We start from the raw sequence: 23,239 nt of genomic DNA on the forward strand, positions 1-23,239 counted from the left end.
CGGTCCTAAAAACAGGACCTTTATCAAGGGAGTGCTTACCACAGATAGACCATAACCACCAATATATACCCCATGGTGAGGGACTGGAGGCAATCAGGGAACATCTCTCCAACTATTCGGAGTATGATGGTCCACCTACCGAATTCATCCTACTGTTGATTGAAGTTATTCTTCATAAAAACTTCTTTAGGTTTGAACGCGACTTCTACCTCCAACTTACAGGGACAGCCATGGGTTCCAACATGGCACCTGCTTATGCTAACCTATTCATGGACAGTTATGAACAACTACATATCCTAAATGATGCACCGTTTGCGGTAAACATTGTCCATTATACCCGCTACATTGACGATATCTTTTTGATATGGGGAGGCAATGAGGATGAACTAGCACAATTTATTTCATACTTGAACACGATCCCATCTACCATACGCTTCACGGTGAACCATAACTTGGACAGTATTTCATTTCTGGATACCGTGGTCTATAAAAAAGGTGGATTACCTGCAACAAAAATCTTTCAGAAACCTACAGATAAAAACACCCTGCTCTGTGCTACGAGCCATCACCCTGAGCCTCTCAAACGGGGACTACCGTACTCACAGTTGCTGAGGGTTAAGCGCATCACTAGCGATCCAGATCTAGTAGAGGGTGCTTTATGCCAAATGGCAAATAGGTTTCTTGACAGGGGATATCCTAGATCTGAAATTGATATAGCCCTCACTAAAGCTAGGGGCGTGGATAGGAATTCTCTCCTCACACCATGCATTGCGGAAATTAAGACCAGCCGCATCAACATTAGCAGTACTTTTACCACCGCTTCTAATGTGATCAAACGGAGTATTAGAAAAAATTGGAACATCCTGAGCACTGACCCCAAAATAGGCGATTTTTGTCATGGAGCACCTAGGATGTGCTATCGTCGGGGTAGAAACCTGAGGGACTATCTAGTGGAGGCTGATCCTTTTAACAAATATGCACCTACTACAACATGGCTACATAAAAAACCTGGTGTATATAAATGTCATGGATGCATTAACTGTGGCTTTTTACAGATTGGCCAATCTTATGCCCATCCACACACTGGTAAAACAATACACATCAAAACACCCATGAACTGTGAGACAAGGTTCGTCGTGTACTTCATCAGGTGCCCGTGTGGGCTTTATTACATAGGCAAGACTAGCCGTATGTTGAAAGAACGCATGGCTGTTCATAGATCTACTATCAGGAAAGCACTGTTGGACACGAGCACAGTGGAGGATTACAAACTGCTCCCGGTCGCAAGACATTTCAAACAAGAAAAACACAGTCTGTCGACATTAAGGTGTATGCCCATCTTACAAGCCGACACTTCATCTCGAGGAGGTGATCGCAATAAACTTTTGCTGCAATTGGAGGCGAAGACGATCCATGACCTCAAAACCATGTCACCGTTTGGTCTTAACGAGGACTTCAGACTTGGATGCTTTATTTAATAATGTTTTCATTGCTCTATTTAATAATGGCTGTATTGTATAATGTCATTATTGCTACATGCTATCTCCAGTGTCCCCCCCCCTCTTCCCCCCACTGTTATGATCATGATGCTGGATGATTAGCCCTCCTCCTTTCTGCCTTTTTGCTCATTTCAGTTTCCCTGACTTGTGACTTTTTGGCACTGTCCTCATTATGGACCTACACAGCTTTGACCTAGATGCATCTCTGACATGTTACTTATTTCTAACCATGTCTTCCTATCCCTGCTTCCAACCACCCTCTTCCCCCTTTCCCCCTGTTGCCATCCCCACCCCTCCCCCCCCCCTCCCTACACACACCCCCCTTTCCCCTTCTCCCTGCTGTCCCTTTGCCCAGCTGGTATGTATACACTTTAGTGGTGTTTGTGGCATTTTTATTGTATACATGTGTTTCTGCCTGCAGCCTCTACTTCCATGCGCTCTGCAGCTGCTGTCACGGAGCACTCTGGCCCGCCCCCCTCCCTTCACTGCTCATTCCTTCCTCCTTCCTGTTGCCTGTCATTGCTAGGCAACCCAGTACTTGAGCACTACACATGCACAGTAGAGCCCGTTCCTGTGACTGAGGGGGGTCTCCCATAGTTTCCCTAATTACCCATGATGCTCCTTACTGCAGTGAGCACATGAGATAGACGCCAGGTGATGATGTCATCTGTTCCCCACCGGAGGAGGTTGCAGTTACACAGGTGTGTGCAATTTTGTCTTTAATTAAGGTAGTTAGTTATGGGTATATATTGGTGGTTATGGTCTATCTGTGGTAAGCACTCCCTTGATAAAGGTCCTGTTTTTAGGACCGAAACGTTGGTGTTCTGTGCCTGCTTCACTAATACAATTCTTTTTGCTAACAAGTGTGCTGTCTCTTCCTTGCTGAGCCTGCTTTGGATTCCCTGGATTCTCTGGTCTGCCTGGTAAGGAGCCTTTGATTGTATTCATTCATATGGGACTAAGCACCTGTCCTCATCTGTATTTGTGTGCCATCTGCTCTGTTACCTATATATATATATATATATATATATATATATATATATATATATATATATATTTTAGGGCGTGCCCCGGAAATGAACTGTGAACGCAAAATCAGGGGACCACAAAACTATCTAGATTTTGAACTTCTCAGTTCTTGCAAGGGAAAAAAATATATAGCTGTTCGCACCCTGTACACACACACACACACACACACAATGTCATGGCTTTCTTTTGGCGACTCAGGTGACCATATTGTTTCAGCTGATAATTTATGTAAGGGAAGTTAAAAATGTAATAATCTCAAGAATCAGAGGGTCCCAAAGTTTATATAGCTCTGGTAAACACCATGTTTTAAATTAGGGGCGGGGGGGAAACACAAGAAGCATGGGTTACTAGATTAAACAGTAACAGATCTAATAGTTTAAATTGCTGGATACAACCACTAATTCAGTACAGAATACTACTTACCTGTGAATACGTCCTGTTCATTTACACCCTCAATTCTGTGCCTCTTCCTTGAAGAACCGGGTTTCTCTCTAAATCTTACAGCTATGGAAACTTTTTGCAGACCATCAATGTCTTTCTCAGTAAACGATTTGGTTTCCACTAGCTTCCCAAATTTCTTACTGATAAAGTGATGCACGGCAGTCCTGTGCTCTTTACATCCATCTGGCTGAAATGTAAACCTGGAATTTTCCATTTTTGCATCTAAAAACTTAAAGAATTCATCCGCTTCCTCTTCAGATGTCATCTGGCAAAGGTCACGGTAATCCAGATTTGGTTCAACTAGAAGTTCAGTGCTCTTGGTAAACGTTACGAGTAAAGGGAATGCCTGACGCACTGACCTATGGATGTTTGCTCTCCTATTTTTGTCAGTAAACAAGCCCAACGAAAGCTCAAGTTTGGGATCTCCAGCTATTTGAGAGTTCCAGGCAGACTTTATGGAACACGCAAAGTTGTTTAAAGACTCCTTCATGGCCAAATCTAACAAAGGGTTGAGTAAATTGTCTGACTCTGTCTCACCTTCATCTCCAATATCATCTACGGAGATATTATCCAACCGTGCACATGAGTTATTAACAATTCCAACCAGTCCATCTGCAGGTTTCTTTTCCAATTCATCTTTTGAGCCCATCTTCTGCTTTTTGCTACTCTCTTGGCAGTTTTTGTCATTAATTAATTCTGTGGTTACTTGTCTATAGTCTGTTGTAACTAAATTTCCGAAAATATCGATTTCTGTTACAACAAAATCAGCTGGAGAATTTTTGATGGTTCCAAAAAAGCCAGTGTGATCACTTACAGAGCAAAGAGAATCGAGAGAGGTTGGAGAGCATTCATCTGTTTCCATTCTGGAGTATTGTCTGTAAAAATAGGAAGCATGTATTTAAGTTAAGTTAATGTTGTAAAACTTACCAATAAAGAAAACTTTGTTTTAAAAAAATTAAATAGAAAGCATGCAGTCAACAAAGCAACCAATGATTGCATGAAATTAGTCCCATTTCACCCACCTCGATGTTGGCAAAACGGCAATGGGAGCAAATAAATGTAAGAAGTGTGAAAGTGCATAGAAGTGGGTGTTTTTCAGGATCCCAAGACCATAAAACATCACTTGACTTTCTAAAGGCAAAAACAATCCAGAATAACAAAAGGTTGATAACTAACTTCATGTGCTGTAGGATAATACTACCGTGCTTTTTGATTATTAAATGTAACTGGAAGCAATACCTGATCTATGGAAATTGGAAACCTAGGAACATTTTTAAAAGACATAAAAAGGTTTGAGTTATGATTATGGAGTGGTCATTTGCATTGGTTTATGTAACATGTGTGTCACTGATTCATTATTTATGTAGAAACAATAACAATCATATAGATCAGCGGTGCGCAAACTGGGGGGTGCAATATTTTTTATGGGGGGCACGGGCTGCTGCAGAGGTCCCGCGCTCTTCCCCAAGGCATTTAAATTAAATGCCGGGGGACCGCGCGAGGCCTCTGCAACCTCTACCGGGATTCAGCTGGCTTCAGGACGCGTGACCATGGCGTCAAATCACGCCGCAGGGTCATGCGACGTCATGGTTGCCCTGGTAACGTGACGTCAAATGACGCCGCGCAATGTAAGGAGGGGGCGGCCGCAAAAAGTTTGCGCGTTAGGTGTCCATATAGATCCTTTGTACTGTATTATTACCTTGTCCGTTTCAGTTGCCGTTAGGTGTCCATATAGATCCTTTGTACTGTATTATTACCTTTTGTGGGCACATAATCACTCTCTATACTTGTGTAGCCCCCACTCTCCCCCTCTAGAAACTACTAGTTGCTATAACAATTATACCATATACCAGGGATGCGCAAACTGGGGGGCGCGCAGGATTTTTTTGGGGGGGGCGTGGCGTTTGCAGAGACCCTGTGCTCTTCCACAAGCCAGTTTCAGTTATAGCCCATAATAATGGCCTTGATTGTTCTCATGCTGGAAGAGGTGTAAGCAGGAATTCTCAGAGTAGTAGCTCAGGAGCATAATTGGATGGTCCCCAACAGGTGTCCAGTTAAACTCCTGATTCGACAAGCATAGACTAAGAATGCCATATACTGAAACGGGATAGTGATTCCAGTGAATAGTGTGTTCCGGAACAATAGTCCACTTGAGATTGGGCATTATTGAAACTTTGCAGGAGATTGCCAATCTAACCAATACTAAGGGAAACAAGCATAAGTACCTCCCCAGTTTAGGAGTAAGATCTACGAGGTGAAGAAAGAGTAACCATATTGTTTGACAACAGAAAGTCTGAAGTCAAGTCTGTCTTTCGTATGGCGAGCATTATGAACAGCTGTGTGCTATAAAAATTCCTGGCACCCATCATTGTTCTATCTGCATATCGTGCCCAGCCTGCACCTACCCAGCAGCACCGTGAACAGTATGAGAAGCTGAGCATCACACACACACACACACACACACACAACTCAATGTAAAACTCCTTCACAGCTGGGAAAGGAGGATTACACCTGCTTTTAAAAATCCCTGCACATGGCTAACTGTCACGAGGGATACTCCAGAAGCAGGCAAGACTTCAGTGGCTGGAACATCGGGGAGCAGGCAAGACTCGTCAGGGTCACAGGCAGATGGCAGTTAGCATGGTTAGGGTCACAAGCAGAGGTAGGAGGCAAGCGGCGTGGTCAGGGTCACAGGCTGAGGTCGGAGGCAGATGGCGTGGTCGGAGGCAGGCGGCAGATAGCGTGGTCGGGGTCACAGTCAACAACAAGGAGACAGGCACAGGAGTGGGACAAGCTAGTTCAATAGCAAGGGTCTTTACTTGCAAGGACAAGTATAGGAACAGGCTGTGGCAGAGAAGTCCAGGGAACACAAAACAAAGGCCAGGAAGCACAGGAAACTATAAGGACAGGAGCACCACGAGGAGACAGACAAACCAAGGTCAGAAAGAGAAACAGTAGCACACCTGGTGGACAAACAAGGGAACTGTGGCTAGGAGCCGGATGTCTAGGAGACCCTGACACTAACAGTATATTGTCAGAGGAGACCTGGTTTATTGTACACCAGCGGTGCGCAAAGTGGGGGACGAGATTCGCTGCAGGGGGCGCGGGGTTTACAGAGGCCCCCGCACGCTTCCCGAATGCATTTAAATTAATGCCGGGGGTGCTGCCTCTGTAAACCTTACTTTCCTTGATTCAGACGCTCCTGGTGATGCGTCGCCATGGCAACGTGACGTCATGACGCCAGGACATCAGGGGGCGCGAGGAGAGGGGGAAAGCCAGCAGGGGGGCGCAGGGAAAAAAAGATTGCGGCCCCCCTGTTGTACACCTTTACCAGGATCATTTTCTGAACAAAACAAGATAGTAAAATAAATTGTAGTTTATTCACAGACATAGGCATTAACACAGTGAAACACAAAATACAAAGTCCATATACAGGCTGAGTCCATAGAAGGACAGTCAGCGCTGAGCCGTGCGGACGCTCCGTGATGAGCCCCGTCATCCTCAATGAGGATGTCTTGAGAGGGGGCCCCCGCGAGCGTCCGCAGGCGTGCTGAGGCGCAGGGATTTTCAGCCGACAGCAGAACCTGTTTCTGAGCGTGCTGTCGGCTGAAAACCTCCAATCAGAGCGAAGCAGCGTCAACGTCACGGTGCCGTGACGTTGACGCTTCGCGGGTAATTGGCCCAGTGACATCAGTGCCCCGCCTCCCGATCGCGTACGCTAGCTCGTCTGCTAGTTCATGCAATCACTCCTGATTAGCAGTCAGCGCTCCTTACTTGGGGTCTGGGGGTCGAAAATTAGACTATTCTAGATGCAGGGAACTCTAAATAAGAGTTTTACTCTTACAGGGACGTAGCCCAAAATCCTCTGGTTCCCAAATCAGTGTGAAGTTCCACACGCCACCGCTCCCTTCTCTTCTGAGAACTTGGACTTTTTCTTTACCGAGTGTTAGTCCCAATCTCCTGGAACTAAAATCGGCTTGCAATCCTAGCCACGGCCAACACGTTCGATTATTAGAACTTGGCTGCAAAAAGTGGGACTTAGAAACATTTCCGGGCAGACTTTTCTGAAGCCGGTGCTCTGCTATTCGTGCAAGAGCACTTTTGAAAAGTCCGCCCGTACTTCTGGCACTGAGAATCTCAAACCTGATTATCTTAGGGGTTTCTTATAGTATTTGGAAGTTCCATTCACAAAATACTACAGCCAATCAGCACGTGGAAACTTTCTTAGTAGCCAATCAGAGCAAAGCCGGTATGGGAAGCCAGGTCTGCGGGAAATCTGAAATTGCCAAGGGACATGCGCAAGTTTGCCACCTCTGTCCCTGGCTATCTCGTGCCACGTGCTGGGTCAGACTCCTCCAAGTCTGGTAGGACAAATGGCAGCCCAGACAACTGCTATTGATCCCAGGACTGTGGGTACTTGAGCCCTTCCCTGCTACCCAAATGGCTTTCACACATCTGGCTACTTTGAACTCCGATGTCCACGAGACTTACTGGCACCAACTAGTCCTGACAGTCTATGGGGCATCGGTTCCGAAAGTCCCAGCTCATATACAGGACATACCAGCACTATTACCGTATTAAATAAAAATACACTTGATACTTTCCTAAGTCTCTTGGTATAGGGAATAGAATAGAAAGCTGCACTTTATTTTTCTACTAGCCTTTATTCCCCACACACTATCTTTAGACTTATACTGGGCTCTGAGAGTCCCTTCACAACCTCATATATGGTTGGAGCACCCATCAACCCCAATATAGGTTCTGGGCTACCTGGGCATTAACTGGGTATCCCACTTAACCTAGGGACCCCTCAAAGTTACAGGGACCCTTTACATCCGTTTGCCCCATTTACCTTTCTGGGCTATGCTGAAGCAGGGAACCCTAGCGGTGAGTCACGCAAGCATTTTCAAAGGGTAATATTGCCGGGACAATGTGCATACATGTATCAGAGAATCCGGCATGATTCCCGGGTACATTTCTAGGGGAACCGAGAACTCCGGACCCAAACTGCTTAGGCACATTCTGACAAGAATTTATCTGCAAATCCCCCCTTGAAACTTATGCCCTATCAACCCCTGCTCGCTGGCATCCCTGGAAAGGCGAAAACACATCAAATCTTTATTGTCGCAAATTACAAGTTATGCATGTTCAGTTGCTGGGCTCAAGAGCTGACACTCTTGAACCCTTTTACGCGGATCAGAGGTAACCATTCATGGGCTTGACCTTTGAGAGCCTTGTTACTCCCTACCGTCACATATATACAAATAAAATGACACAGGCCCAGAACAAAACGGATGATTCACATAAACTGGTTCAATGTGTGCTTCAGTAGCAGAATTCTTTTTGTTCTTGTTTAGAATTAGTTACATTATAAGTAAGGTACAGACAATACAGAACGCGTGTCTATAGTTTTATGATTTAAAGAAATGTGGAAGGCCCCTCGAGCAGCAAAGGGTTTCAATTAAATATATTTCCACTCTGTATGACATCATTGTTGGACAGATGCAACGATGCCAACTTCATCTAGAGCAACACGTTGTTGATCTGGGGTCAACCTGTCTGCCATTATTTTGCAAACATTCCCCAGTACATTATCCATACTGAATCTAATACAGCTCTATGCTGTACGGTTCAGATGGTTCCAATTTACCAGACTCAGTCTCCTCTAGAAAGTAGCTATGACATAAAATAACATACATCGATTAAATGACAACATACAGTACACTCATATGAATCCATTATACACTAAGAATTTGGAGTCCATTTTAGAAAACGTTACAAAAAATAATTACTCAGTGGCCTTATGTAATGTTGGAAGTGAGAGCTATGGTTTCAAATTAGATTCTAGAGCAGGGGTGCACAAAATTTCTCCCATGCGCCCCCTGCCTGCTCTCCCTCCCCCCCTACCTTGTCTCCGGCATCAAATGACGTCACATTGCCATAGTGATGTGCCATCAGAAGCAAGGTAGAGATCTTACAGAGGCCTTGCGCGGTCCCCCGGCATTTAATTTAAATGCCTCGGGGAAGAGCACGGGGGCCCACCCTCCCAGAAAATCTCACACCCCCTTGTTCTAGAGAATATGGGAAGCCAGTGTACGGATTTGACAGTGGGCTTGTGGTGTTACTGGCAGTAAGGGAGAGTGTGTGTGTGGGTAGCGGTGGCAGTGGAAGGAGGAGAGAGTATTAGTTCTGTTTTGGACATGTTAAGGTTCAGGTGACGATGGGACATTCAGGAGGAGATTGAAGAGAGACAGTTGGTGACATGGGACAGAAAAGATGGGGAGAGGTACATTTGGGCGTCATCAGCATAGAGATGATACTGAGAGACAAAATATTGTATTAGTTCAATGAGAGAAGAGGTATAGTGAGAAGAGCAGAGGGTCAGGGACAGAGCCTTGTTGGACCTCAACAGAGATAGGGAGTGAAGCGGAGACACCAGAGAAATACTGAAAGAGCAGCTGGATAGGTAGGACATGAACCAGGAGAAGGCTGCGTCACAGAGGCCAATGGAGTGGAGAGTGTTCAGAAGAAGGACGTGACCACCAGTGTAGAAAGCAGCAGATCCACGAGAATTAGTACAGAGAAGTGACCCTTAAACTTAGGTGCGAGTACATATGCCCCATACAACACACCAATTTGATATAGAAATGGCCATAGCAAAATCTCCTTGTTAGATTATTCATAACGTTTAAGCATAATTACATATTTCTCCCAAAGTTTAAATACATGTTAAAAAAAGTCCTTCTGTCCTAAGCATATCATATATTTTTTCAATCAAAGTGTCTATTTACATGGCAGTGGGTTCCTTTACTGTTTCTCCTTCCGTTATTTAGCTGGCAAAAAATTTCTCCTAGATTATTAGGACTCAAAATTCAGCCATTAGGGTAAGGAAGCGGCTGGACAAATCTTAGGCCGCGGACATTGTAATACCAGCCGCGCTCCTCAGCGCTCATGCTCAGCCTGCCCTAGCAGGAGTTTTTTGCGTCCTGTCAGGCGAGACAGCAAGCGCGCTTGGGAGGCGGGACGGAGGCGTGGCTAGTCCCTCGTTCCCATTGGCTGTTTGCAGTCACGTGACCGGCCCTCCGTTCCTGTAAGTGCGAAAATTAAAATTAATCTGTCGGCTGCAATTCAGCACACCTCCGCACACGCCTGCTAAAGCCACACACATACCAGATGCAGGAGGTAAGTGTGCTGGCTCAGCGCGGCATTTTTTACCATGTCCAAGGCCTTATTTACCCTGCTGCCGGTCAAATGGGGCCTTATCTATCAGACCGGCCGGGTAAATAGCCTAATCCTTTTTTGAAACAAATAATTTTGAAGTAAAAATAAATCCTTACATACGACAAGTTAAATATTGGATTTGATAGAAGGTACTGCTATACCACTGTTATTTTTTTTTTAAACTATTTATTATTTTAATTAAATTAGAAGTAGGAGCAATAGGTCTTTAAGAATTGGGATATAATCGAGCTTTAATTGGGTTATCCAAAAAGATAATAACCATATTTACATGTAGAAGAGATTCTTTATTCCAGCGTTAATTGAAGGCAGTCTTCACCTCCCCAACACACTCCCTTTTTTCACTCTCCAGAGTTTAACAGTGTTCATTTCAGTTCTCTTATGTTCCAGAGATACTTACCAGGGAAGGTGCTGCTGGTAGCATCCCCTGCAGGGGATACAAAATTGTGTTTAAATATCTTGCGTTACACAGGCCAATATGAAGCCTCAACATTACCCATCGTAGTCAACTTGACGTGGGAGAATTATACACCAGAAGCAATCGGTGATTTTCTACTGTTGCCAGGTAAATCGTTACTACCATGTCATAATGCAACATATTCTTTCATTTCCAAGAGTTGAATAATTTCTGCCTTTCGATGCCTTTTTTTTACTCATCTAATATACAGTAAGATCTGTATTTAATAACTTACATACCTGCCTTAAACAATGTTTGTGAATGATTTCGAATATAATGTGCTTGTATTTTCTGAGATGCAGAGTCCCAACTCTGTCTTACATCCTCATGGCCCAATAGTACCCGTCTCACGTGCACATGACCCAATAGTACCGTCTCACGTGCACATGGCCCAATAGTACCCGTCTCACGTGCACATGGCCCAATAGTACCGTCTCACGTGCACATGGCCCAATAGTACCCGTCTCACGTGCACATGGCCCAATAGTACCCGTCTCGCGTGCACATGGCCCAATAGTACCCGTCTCGCGTGCACATGGCCCAATAGTACCTGTCTCACATATACATGGCCCAATAATACCCGTCTCACAAGTACTTTGCACACCTATAGCTCTGCACTTCTGCGTTAGGATTTCTCCATTCTGATCAGCAGCACTTGCACAAGAACCAATCAAAGCAGAAGGCAGGCCGTGACGTCATCGAACAGCCCTTTAAAGGGGCAAGTCAGTGAGTGCAGAGCAAGCGGATGAGGTGTTCTGCCGACATGGGGAAGACAGTTAACCCACTGAGTGCCACTGAGAATGACCGATATACAGCCCCATGAGGCATCACGATCTCTGCTGTGGCACTGAAAGGGTGGATGTTAAAACAAGAGGTGTGTTTGCATTAAAGGCGCAGTGCACAGGGATGTGATGCATTGGGCTGTTGCTGGAGTTTCTCATATTATGCAAGAAAAGAGGAGTCTGCGGAAATACAGTACTGAGCCTCTGTACTGCAGCTAAACCCCGTGCACTGGTGATCAGAACTGCTCAGTGGGAGTGACGGGCCCTCCAGAGTAGGTTAGCGTGAGTGACATTGTACTTTAAAGTTGCTGAGTGAGTGACAGTGCGCTCAGAGGGAATGTCAGTGCCTCAGAGTTGCTGAGTATGAGTGACAGTGCCCTCGGATTTGCTGAGTGTGAGTGACAGTGCCCTCAGAGTTGCTGAGTGTGAGTAACAAAACCTTCCGGATTAGCTGAGTGTGATTGAAAGTCTCTTCATAGTCTGAGTGTGAGTGTCTGTTTGATAGTCTGAGTGCTCCCCAGAGTGGATGAGAGCTGGTGAGTGACTGTGCTACCAGGACGGTGTTGAAATGAGAGACTATCCGTTCAATTATATTAATATTCGATCCACAGACAGTCACCAGAAAGGGATGTTTAAAAGGATGTAGTTCTCTGGGCCAGGAATTTGTGTCTGTTACCTGTTACCATATACTTTATCAGAATATCAATGTTGCTTTGCATTACTCCTTTGAATGTTGTAGCATTGTTTTGTGAATAATATTTTTGTATGTTATATTTCATTTTGCAAATAATTCTCGGAGCACACGATAAAGGGAAACCGTTGAATCTCATTTATTCCTTTCATTGGGTCTAAGTCCTAAAAATGTTGTTGAAATCAATTTGACCAATAACACAACAATAAATAGTGTCACTGTATTTACCCAGAGCCAAACAGTTACAATACATGGGTTAAAGTAATTATTCAATGCAAGATGCATTCACTTTTCTCAGTGGGGAAAGGGTCAGAATAAAATAAAGAAAATACTTGAGGGAATGTCTGTCGTCGTCCCCCCCTCCACACTTTCCCTCCTCACTCACTCGCCCCCCTTGTCACTCACTCTCCCCCACCTTCTCACTCACTCTCCCCCTCTCGTCTCTCCCTCCCCCCCTTCTCTCACTCTCCCCGCTCTTCTCCCCGCTCTTCTCCCCGCTCTCCTCCCCGCTCTCCCCCCCTCCTTCTCCCCGCTCTCCCCCCCTCCTTCTCCCCGCTCCCCACCCCTCCTCCCCGCTCCCCACCCCTCCTCCCCGCTTCTCCCCCCCTCCTTCTCCCCGCTCCCCCCCTCCTTCTCCCCGCTTCCCACCCCTCCTTTGCCCCACCCCTCCTCCCCGCTTCCCCCCTCCTCCCCGCTTCCCCCCCCCTCCTCCCCGCCTCCTCCCCGCTTCCCCCCCGCCTCCTCCCCGCTTCCCCCCCCTCCTCCCCGCTTCCCCCCCCTCCTCCCCGCTTCCCCCCCCTCCTCCCCGCTTCCCCCCCTCCTCCCCGCTTCCCCCCCCTCCTCCCCCCTCCTCCCCGCTTCCCCCCCCCCCTCCTCCGCGCTTCCCCCCCCCTCCTCCCCGCTTCCCCCCCCGCTTCCCCCCCCCCCTCCTCCCCGCTTCCCCCCCCCTCCTCCCCGCTTCCCCCCCCCCTCCTCCCCGCTTCCCCCCCCTCCTCCCCGCTTCCCCCCCCCCTCCTCCCCGCTTCCCCCCCCCCCTCCTCCCCGCTTCCCCCCCCCCTCCTCCCCGCTTCCCCCCCCCCTCCTCCCCGCTTCCCCCCCCCTCCTCCCCGCTTCCCCCCCCTCCTCCCCGCTTCCCCCCCCCTCCTCCCCGCTTCCCCCCCCCTCCTCCCCGCTTCCCCCCCCCTCCTCCCCGCTTCCCCCCCCCCTCTTCCCCGCTTCCCCCCCCCCCTCCTCTCTCTCTCTCTCTCTTCCCCCCCCCCCCCCCCCGCAGGTTGCAGACTCCTGGCATAGGATAAAGCAATCGCATTATCAATGACATGACTCAGGCCCTCATTCTCTCCCGTCTTGATTACTGTAGCCTCCTGCTGTCTGGCCTTCCTGCCTCTCACCTGTCTCCCCTACAATCTATCCTAAATGCTGCTGCCAGAATCACTCTACTCTTTCCTAGATCTGTCTCAGCATCTCCCCTCATGAAATCCCTCTCCTGGCTTCCAATCAAATCCCGCATCTCACACTCCATTCTTCTCCTCACTTTTAAAGCTTTACACTCTTCTGCCCCTCCTTACATCTCAGCCCTAATTCCTCGCTATGCACCACCCCGACTCTTGCGTTCTGCTCAAGGATGTCTTCTTTCTACCCCCTTTTTATCTAAAGCCCTCTCCCGCCTTAAACCTTTTTCACTAACTGCCCCACACCTCTGGAATGCCCTTCCCCTGAGTACCCGACTAGCACCCTCTCTATCCACCTTTAAGACCCACCTTAAGACACACTTGCTTAAAGAAGCATACGAATAGCACTGTGAACATTCTGAACACATGATACATAAAGCTTGGCCCCCTGCAGACACACTTACCAGAACTCCCTCCTACTGTCTCTGTACGTTCTCCCTACCAATTAGATTGTAAGCTCCTCGGGGCAGGGACTCCTCTTCCTTAATGTTATGTTTGTCTAAAGCACTTATTCCCATGATCTGTTATTTATATTATCTGTTATTTATTCGATTACCACATGTATTACTACTGTGAAGCGCTATGTACATTAATGGCGCTATATAAATAAAGACATACAATACAATACATAACTGATTGATTTGAAAAAGCTGTTGGCATTTCTTTCTATTTCAGGTATTGGGGATGAGTACAGTCACTGTAACACCATCTACATATGTCCGTAACCTTAGTCTTGGGCTGTGTAGGCAGCTGGCAGACTTTCTGGATCCCCAGGAAGGATGGAAAAAGATAGCGGTGGATATTCTGAAAGCTTCCGGTCAACCAAGATACACACAGTTTCATATACGGTATGAAAAGATATTCTTTACACACTTTGAAGTGATGATTTGTCATTTTTTTTTTTTTTTGTAACATTTATTTCTCATTCAAATATGCCATCTCTACCCAGAACATCTAGGCTCAGATTCACTCATTCGCTATTCAGCTAGTTCTTTAAAGGGGACAGATTAGAAAACATAAAAGGGGCTTATTCTATGTACGCTGAAGTGGCTGATCTGCCCGTTTTCGGACGAAATTCCCCATTGCAGTTACTAGTAGAGGGGCCACAGGCTTATTGCAGAATAATTTTGGATATATTTATATTGAATGCAAGCATTCATAACATCTGTACCATATATAATTACAGCACCTTAATTTACAAGGGAGTTTCAGCGTGCAAAACTCCACTTAGCTGCCTAAGCAACTAGTGTGACATTAGGAAAAGCAGAGAATCTAAGGCTGCGTCCATAGAGGGGCAGACCGCGCGGACGCATCTGCACGCTGAGCGATCAGACTGCCTAAAGGCAGTGATCGCGTCAATACAGCGTGTGCGGAAGCGGAGGGGGCGCGCAATGCGTGTGAAATCAGTCAAAACTGATTTCTCGCGCGATAGGGCGGTCACATGAGTGGTTCGCCCAATGACGGTGAACCAGCTCCGTGACATCACTGGCCCGCCCATATACACGCCCAGAACAGTGCGTGTACTAAGGCCAAGGAAAGCACCCGCTTTCCCTCAGCCTCCGCGTGCCTCCGCACGGCTGCAGTGTCTATGGACGCAGCCTAAGGCCTCGTCCAGGGTAAAAGCGAGCGCGCTGGCACTCGAGTGCCGTGATGTCAAGCGATCATGTTCGGGCGATTCCTGGCCTGCTAGTTCCGCGCATAGGGGGGGGCATGCCCGTGACGTCACGTGAGAGCTTCGCCCTCATTGGCTGAACCGTGCATGTGATCAGAGCAAACGCGTCAAATACAAAAAAAATTGTCTCTGCAAGCATCGCGCCTCCCCACGTGCACGTGTGCACAGTATGGACGCTGCAATTTCGTTTCATTGTTTTGATCACGCGCTCGCGAGCTCTCACCCTGGACAAGGCTTAAGCACCACAGGCTGCATTTGGCCTGCAGGCCGCCAGTTGAAGAGCCCTGCGCTGAAGGGTATCATCTTGGATGTTTGATAAGGAATTTGTCTAGTTAACTTAAGGTGGTGAAAAGAACATATGGTATTTCAATCATCCATATTGATGGATCTTATGTCGCCTCATATGAATTTATGATCCAATATCGAGAACTATTAATGTTTATTTATCTTCAATTGTGAATGGGCTGATATCTAAATTAACCAACTGACTTAACTAATTTTGTATAGATAGGCCCTGTTAAGACTTGAACAATATCAAAATAATTATAACATTTATGGATGCCATTTATATAGTGGACCATTTGTTTAGTCTTAATATATATTCTATAGAGCAATTAATGTTAGAATGGTCTATATGTTGCTTAGGGACACATTATATTTGCTCTTTTTTGCACTTAGCTTTGTGGGTTTGTGTATTAGTGTTTTTGTTTGTATATGTGTTGTCATATACATATACCCCTTTCTGGTACATATGATCTCTATATTCTTTCCCAACTATTTCATAGTCATGTAAGTTTTATTTAGTGATGTATAAACTACATATGATGCATAGTATATGTAATCTAAACAGGTTATATAGTTATTATAGGATCTGTTGCTATAATAGGATTCCACTAATGGGTACCCATCAATTATCAATTAACTGGTGATCAATGGGGCTTAAATAGCCGGACATGCTATCCTTAGTTCATACACCCGAAAAGAGACCCGCAATTTGACGTCTTGAAACGCGTATGGCTTGTGGCACAGTGTGGACACTGTAGCAGGAAAAAAGTTCTATGGTGACGTCAGCAGGAAGCGACGAGGAGTCAGGATCGCGAGGCCTACCTGCAAGATCGGAACCCAGTACCAGTGAACAAGCTTTGGTTCGAGCGCCACTGATACATTTTCACTAAGGCTTTGCCTATAGTGCCGGCGACGGCGAAATGATGGGTGACGTCGCCGTCGCCCCCGGCGAAAGTTATGTTTCGCCGGTCGACCGCATCGCGGGATTCCTACAATTTGATTTGTTCAAGGGCCGTCACGTGACGCGATGGCCCTTGAAAAATCAAATTTTGCCGGCGGCGGGTTTTCGCGATGGCGGCGTTGCTTTGTCGCCGCCGCTGCCGCGTGCACTATAAGCGGACGCGGCGGCAGCAATGCTTTTGTTTTGGGGCAAATTCGCGTCGCCGGCACTATAAGCACGGCCTAAGGCTTATGTCCTAATCACTTGTTGTCAGTAGGATTTCAATTTTCCCAAATCATCGGACGAGTCAAGAAATATTGCTTATTGCATTTGTTTTAATGTTGTAGCACGATTTATGTGCACAGTTATCAGTATGTACAGGTGTACATTTTTATATGCAGGTTGTGATATGCAGTCTTTTTTCCATATGGAATATTACATTTTATATCCCTGATTTATATCAGTAATTTCTCTACCTTAAGGATAATGCACTATGGTGCTGTGTATTGTGTTTATGTCTCTTATCTCGAGGTGGAAGTTCTTAATCTGACTTCTAAAGATCCAGATTCATCTATATTGAAAAGATCCACAAGGACTTTTGTGTGTTTTCCTATAGTCCCAGCGCCAGAAAGTTCTGTTTTGTTCTCACACTCTAACTGGTTGTAAGACAGCCAGCAGGACTTTTTAGGCAGCTATTTGGACATTGTTTCACAGGACTTTATTAGCATTTATCCCTAATATTATATTGCTTTCTTGTGATTAACACTTTATTGTTTACACTGCGACATTAGCGCTTTTTGAGTGCACTAAGTATTACCCATCCTTTACTTTCGCCCTTAATTTTATGTGAGCTAGTGATGAGATATTAAGACATATAAGCATTTGTCTTATAAGCAGCCTCACAATTTCTGGTGTATATATAAAGACCAAGGTGCAGAAAGGATTTGTTTTAATATAAATAACATGTCTTGGACAGTTGCATTCATCAAAAGGGATAAATCTGTCACTGGCCACATTGAAATACAAATACTGCATAGAAAAGAGTTGGCAGGCAATAAATTTGTATTTTTTTTAAAGTGTTTTTTGGATGCATTGTCAATGTTTTTGCTTGTATTTGTGTCAGCTGTATGAAAAAGTAGACACAGTGGCGGATTTCTCATTAGACACGGGCCTAGGGCCTATACATTTGCCGTGCACTCGGCCCTGATGGGAATGTACTTAGCTGTGACAGCCGCCTCCTTGCTGCCGCCCGCCTTCTCCTTCCAAACCACAGCGTCAAATGACGTCACCAACGTGACGTCACACGGCGTCTCGTTATGACGTTGCATTACAATGGCAACACGAGGCCGTGCGACGTCACATTGGTGACGTCCAAGGCTTCATTTGACTAAGGAGAAGGAGGGCGGCAGCAAGAGGCGACCACCACAGCTGTGTGTCTAGGGGTGGTGGATTTTTAAATCCGCCGCTGAGTGGACACAGATTGTTAGTGAGGAAAATTTACGCTATCTCAGACCTGACAGGTATGGAAGAAAAAAGAGACATACAATAATGCAGAATTTTATGCATTTCTTTGTGATATGTGTATTATGTAACTCGAAGTAAGCAAAGCAATTTCATACATTCACACACAGGCCCATATTCACTAAAGAATTCTAATTAGCACGTCTCCACTCCCATTCATTTCAACGGGAGTTAGAGTGAGCTAAAGTGTAGCACCCTTTAGTGAATATGGGCCCAAAAGATTTTAAGATAAAAATGAAACTATTCGTGTCACGTTTGCTCTCAGGATCTTTGGTTTCAGAGCAATCAGGTAAAGAGAGCAGAGTAGGGGGCCTGTGTTTGAAGCATTGCAAATGGCATTGTTGGCGTAGGTTTGACACCCAACAATCTGTAATGTATTTTGTCTGTGTGCACTTATTTACTAGCCTTATTTTTCTCAATGTGCTCCTTAAGCGTGATATATTATTTAATGCAAATATTTTGGTGCACAGAAATAGGATACACACGAGACACTGATGTAAATGATATGTACCAAAGGGAAACTGTATCTGCTCGCCCTCAAAATTGCCTACCTGCGTCAGTTTTCTGTCCAGTTGAACCTGCCTTAAACCCTAAATTCTGTTTCTATTATTCATGCAGAATGAAGTTTCAATGTATCAATATAACATTTATTTGACGCAGCACAGATGTTTAATTATAAAGGTTAACAAAACGTATTATTTTCACCGTATGCCTATTATAAATACTGTTACTTTAGAGATTTATATTTACAGTACTAATACTGACAGTAACAATACACATTTTAAATTAAATTCTAGCAATGAGGTATTTAACATGATGCAATTCGTCAAACTTAATTTTAAACAATAAGTATGCGTTATATTTATTAAACCTTCATACATACGACACAAAATGTATAAAGGTTTGTATTACATTTTAGCATTTAAATGTTGGACAAATAAATTCAAATATGATCTTGGAACCAATGACAAAAAGCCCCAATGCTACATCCAATATGACAAATTATATAGTTAAATACTTATCTGTTCTTCTTTTCAGAAGTGAGGATAATTTAGTTAAATTCTTTGGCCAACGCTTTTTAAGCTTTCAAACCATGCTGAGGTATCGCCTGTTTTGCAAGTTCTAACACTGCTGCACCTGTAAAAGGCTCTCACAACCTCTCTTGTGAAGGGAGAACTGTCTTAATAGACTGATCATTCACAGGTGCATAAAAAGACCTGCTATTTAAAACTGGGTTGAGTGAGCTTAAAACCATTTTAGAACAAAGGTGTTCCGAAATGTAATTGGCTAATTTTCTTTTTCACTGGTACAGTGTTTGTTTATGTGAAATATATCTTATGTCCTGTGTGGGGTTTTTTTTAAGTAAGATTTCTAGTTCCTCTCATTGCAGAAGCTTACAGCAAATCTGTAAGGCTCCTACAACAAATTAAGTCATCACTAATTCACTGGCGTGCAATTTTTTTCCTGCATTTTATAAGCAGTTCTATTTTGCCAATTGTTGTCAAATTTATCAAAAACATCATTTCGTTTTTTTGCAAAAGATATATAAATATGAGAGTATATAATATATCCTCATTGCATAGCCTTCCTCCAACGCGCATGCATAAAAATGTGTCCTCAGGACATAATTCATTTTATAACTCTTTTAATAAGGTCCCTCACAGAAGTGTAAACACATTACATTGCTATATTTTGAGTGCACAGGGAAAACAATGGGAAACTGTGGCCATTTGATTTGGATAAGGAGTGAAATGATCAATTTTCCTTGTTTTTTCTTAAAGACGATTTGAAGGAACCATTCAAATGGGAAAAAGTCCTACATGTGAATTGCTTTTTGACTGGGGAACAAGCAACTGCACTGTTGGGGAACTCGTGGACGTGCTAGAGAAGAATGATTTCTTTGCTGCAGCTTCTGTTTTGCTCCCTGGTAAGCTTTAGTTCTACCTCCAGTTTGGGACAGGTTGTTACTAATATCCACTTCTTCCGTTCTGAAAAGATTAACAATGCAGCGTGGCATTGTCATTCTGTCACTGATGGAGTTAAGCAATTAAAAATTGGTAGAGAATTACAAAAAATAGCGAGACAGAAGTAGTAGTAGTAACGAGTAGCAGAAATGAATACCTCTCACTGTTTGGGCACTTACTGTGAAGTGTGACTAGAAGTGCAAATGTGACCCCATTCACTGCATGAGATGCTGGAACCCCATTGCTGTGCAATGCCTGCCAGGATCCTACAGCACTGAAGCCATAAGGTGTCATATCTTGTTTAAAGGCTTTGGTTAGCCTCTACCTTGAACCATAAAAGAGCACTGTTTTGTACTGTACTAATTAAAGCAGAAGACTTGCATATTCAACAGCAATGCCTACTTCAGACTGAAGTCACAAGAACCATGATATAGTGCTTAATGGATAGTTGGATACACCAACCATTTAGCAAGGCCTGCGTCGTGATAATTTGATGAGATATTTAGTATTTTAATAAACTAGGACACAAACTGTTAACATGAGCTACAAGTACAGCGTATAAATACAAGAATTGTTTTTATGACAGGTCAAGACCCTTCCTGTTTCTGTGTTGAACTAGAAAGTGATCTTAACCTGGGGTTATCATTGATGGTCCACTAAAAATTAAATGTGTATATTATGAAAATCTGGTGACAGTACCCAGATTTATCAGATGTGGGGGGTCTGCTTCAAAGGAGACCTCGCATTCTTGAAATATTCCGCAACCAGATGCAAAAGGTGACCTTTCATTTTGTATTTTCTTTTCCATTCCCTAAATATGATGTTTCTGGCACACGGTTACCGTTCATAAGGATTTCAAAGCGTTATTTATGACCAGGTAATTCAGCTGATTAATTTCATACAAAGAATGACCTGCTAGTCTATGTTATATCTCTGATATTCGTTTTCTCGTGCAAAAGTAGAGGTTGTGTTGGTATATTTGATATCCATGAGTGCATATTAATTATAGATATGTGACAGCGAAGGTGGCATCATTTCAAGTATTATAGGAGTAAAGATATGGGACATTTTATATGTCCAGGCAGCTTTTTAAAATTCTTATTTTCTTTAAATTGTAAAAATGTCATGGGCTGCAGATTGATGAGAGTGAGTATTGAGGCTGTTCCAAGACGGTGGGCTTTCAGTGAGTATCAATGAAAGAGGTTTAGAATATAAGCCGTGCATTTGAAATATGAAATCAGAATTTAACAGAGGTGTGTTCTGACGTCACATATGTGAATTCTCATCTTGCCCCAGTTACAGTAGCTCTTTGGAAAGGATCAGATATTGTTATGTGGTAACGTACAGGATTTGTTTATCCTTTTTATTTTGAAGAAACTGTCTGCATTTATTGTATTGTATGTTTCTTTTTCTGTAATTGAAGCAATGTACTATATTTTTTTTAATATTAAATCTAAACTTTAATAATAACTTTGGGCTCTGATTGAACTGTGCACCTTTTACAGAGAGTAATTTATATTTTAGTTCACATTTTGCTACAACAGATTTCTGTGTTAAGTGCATATTTTCTTTAGTAAACAGGGACCAAAGACTGCAAGTGATGTCTTTATCTCTTTGTCGGTGGAAGTAAGTAAAGATACTGTATATATTGTGATGGATTGAGGGAGAATATTAGTAATTTGATGGACCTTGCATAGGTGAAAGATGTTTCACCGAGGCGAGCAGGATATCACCCCAGGCTCCCAGTAGCGGAGGCTCAAGCCTTCTGGTAGCCAGACAGTTAACAGCAGTACCAGTAGTCTCTTTAGTCAGGGGGAAAGAGGGCTACATATCAAAAAGGAAAAGATTAGTAACAAAAATCGAACAAAGTGAGCATGAAAAACCATACCGCTGATACACTATTGATGCAGAGACTGAACAGTTACATTAGTAACAAAATCGCACAATACTGAATGTAGGAAACCCACACGCAGAAATACTGTTTATAAATAGTCCCGCAGTGATTTACTCACATAGTTAAGACCATAGTGAAGAATGGAGCAGTCACTTATTTATCTAGCACAAACTTATAACAGCAATGAACGGAATACAAATCAATAATTGTGAGAGTACAGGAGAGTCCCTAACACAGATACACGTTTGGGGCTATGGCTTCTTATTTGGTATTTAAGGCCTGATCCACCGTGATCGTGACCACGCCGTGTGAACAAGAGACAGTTCCTCCACGAGGCCGTCCATACTGCGCGCGCCCGCGATGAAGCGCGGCAGCATTTCCAAAAGATAAGATTTTTGTCTTTCGGTGTGACGGCCGCATCATGTGGACGGTTTAGCTAATGAGGGCGAAACGCCCTCATGATGTCACGGCCACGTCTTCGCCATGCCTCCCTGTCGCTCGCATTATAGCATTACCACAGGCTACGGATTGCCTCTGCAGCAGGCGCGCGTGACGCCATGCGCTCCGTTGCGCGCGCCTGCACTGTGGACTTAGCCTAAATGTTGTTCTAAAATGTTACAATGTTTTGTAGCAGCATTGGAGTACACATCTCAATCACGTGACTTTGTAGTCCCTAAAGGTTACTTATATTTACAAGTTATGGTAATGTTTTCCAATCCAAATGGGACAAAAGGATTGTCTGTTTTTGAAACCCATGTGTGCTGTATCTTCATTCAAGCTTTGCTTTATGTGAATTTTGAGATGTTCTGACCTTTTCTGTGAAACACACTACTACAGTATATACAATTGAGTTGTGCCGCTTGGCCTCATATCGATTACGAGATGTTACAGGTCCGTAAGGTGTTAGCCTTCTTTAAATGAGTGTTGGTTAAAAAATGGCAGTCCAGTTTGAAATGCTATATATATATATATATATATATATATATATATATATATATATATATATATATATATATATATATTGTGACAAACGGCTTACTCCGGGGCTCCGTCGTTTGTCCGGGACTGTTTAGAACACGGTCTTTTAGGGTAGGTTAAATGATGAGGCGTCACGTACTGTTCCTTTAAACAGGCTATGCCTGGTTTATTCAGTCCCAGGCACTGAGACTGCCACAGTGCATACAACAGAAAACAGATCAAAACAAAAGCTGCTCACCTGAGCGATAACTTAACTTAGATATCCCTGACTCAGGGTTGGAAGTGGCTTTTCCACTTCCAACATCAAAACATGGTACTTTTGCAGTCTTACACAAATGAACAGAAAGATTGAACCTGTTTGGGGAAGAGGCTTCTCCCCTCTGTAGTTCAGCAGCCTTC

The 23,239-nt window shown here is 44.2% G+C and overlaps 2 protein-coding genes across 20 annotated transcripts in view; one reads left to right on the forward strand and one right to left on the reverse strand.

Moving 5' to 3' along the window:
* The window catches only part of PUS7L (pseudouridine synthase 7 like), a 66,832-nt gene that overhangs the window by 14,259 nt on the left and 29,334 nt on the right, over window positions 1-23,239 (reverse strand). The window contains exons 1-3 of one of the 12 annotated variants that reach the window (XM_075600094.1): window positions 10,905-11,337; window positions 10,609-10,635; window positions 2,952-3,844 (exon numbers count right to left, since the gene is read on the reverse strand). In XM_075600094.1, the coding sequence (XP_075456209.1) occupies window positions 2,952-3,831 (880 nt within the window). In that variant the 5' untranslated portion in view covers window positions 3,832-3,844; window positions 10,609-10,635; window positions 10,905-11,337. The other 11 variants (XM_075600101.1, XM_075600103.1, XM_075600104.1 and 8 more) reach the window with 11 other exon arrangements.
* IRAK4 (interleukin 1 receptor associated kinase 4) overlaps window positions 2,023-23,239 on the forward strand; it is a 45,835-nt gene continuing 24,618 nt past the window's right edge. Inside the window, exons 1-5 of one of the 8 annotated variants that reach the window (XM_075600113.1) lie at window positions 2,023-2,200; window positions 2,364-2,422; window positions 10,681-10,773; window positions 14,262-14,434; window positions 19,786-19,931. In XM_075600113.1, the coding sequence (XP_075456228.1) occupies window positions 14,271-14,434; window positions 19,786-19,931 (310 nt within the window). In that variant the 5' untranslated portion in view covers window positions 2,023-2,200; window positions 2,364-2,422; window positions 10,681-10,773; window positions 14,262-14,270. Of the gene's footprint in view, window positions 2,201-2,363; window positions 2,423-10,680; window positions 10,774-11,371; window positions 11,540-11,571; window positions 11,730-11,851; window positions 11,873-14,261; window positions 14,435-19,785; window positions 19,932-23,239 lie in introns of those variants that run through there. The other 7 variants (XM_075600114.1, XM_075600108.1, XM_075600107.1 and 4 more) reach the window with 7 other exon arrangements.

The sequence above is a fragment of the Ascaphus truei genome, chromosome 5 (genome assembly GCF_040206685.1).
Source record: "Ascaphus truei isolate aAscTru1 chromosome 5, aAscTru1.hap1, whole genome shotgun sequence".
Classification (NCBI taxonomy): Eukaryota; Metazoa; Chordata; class Amphibia; order Anura; family Ascaphidae; genus Ascaphus; species Ascaphus truei.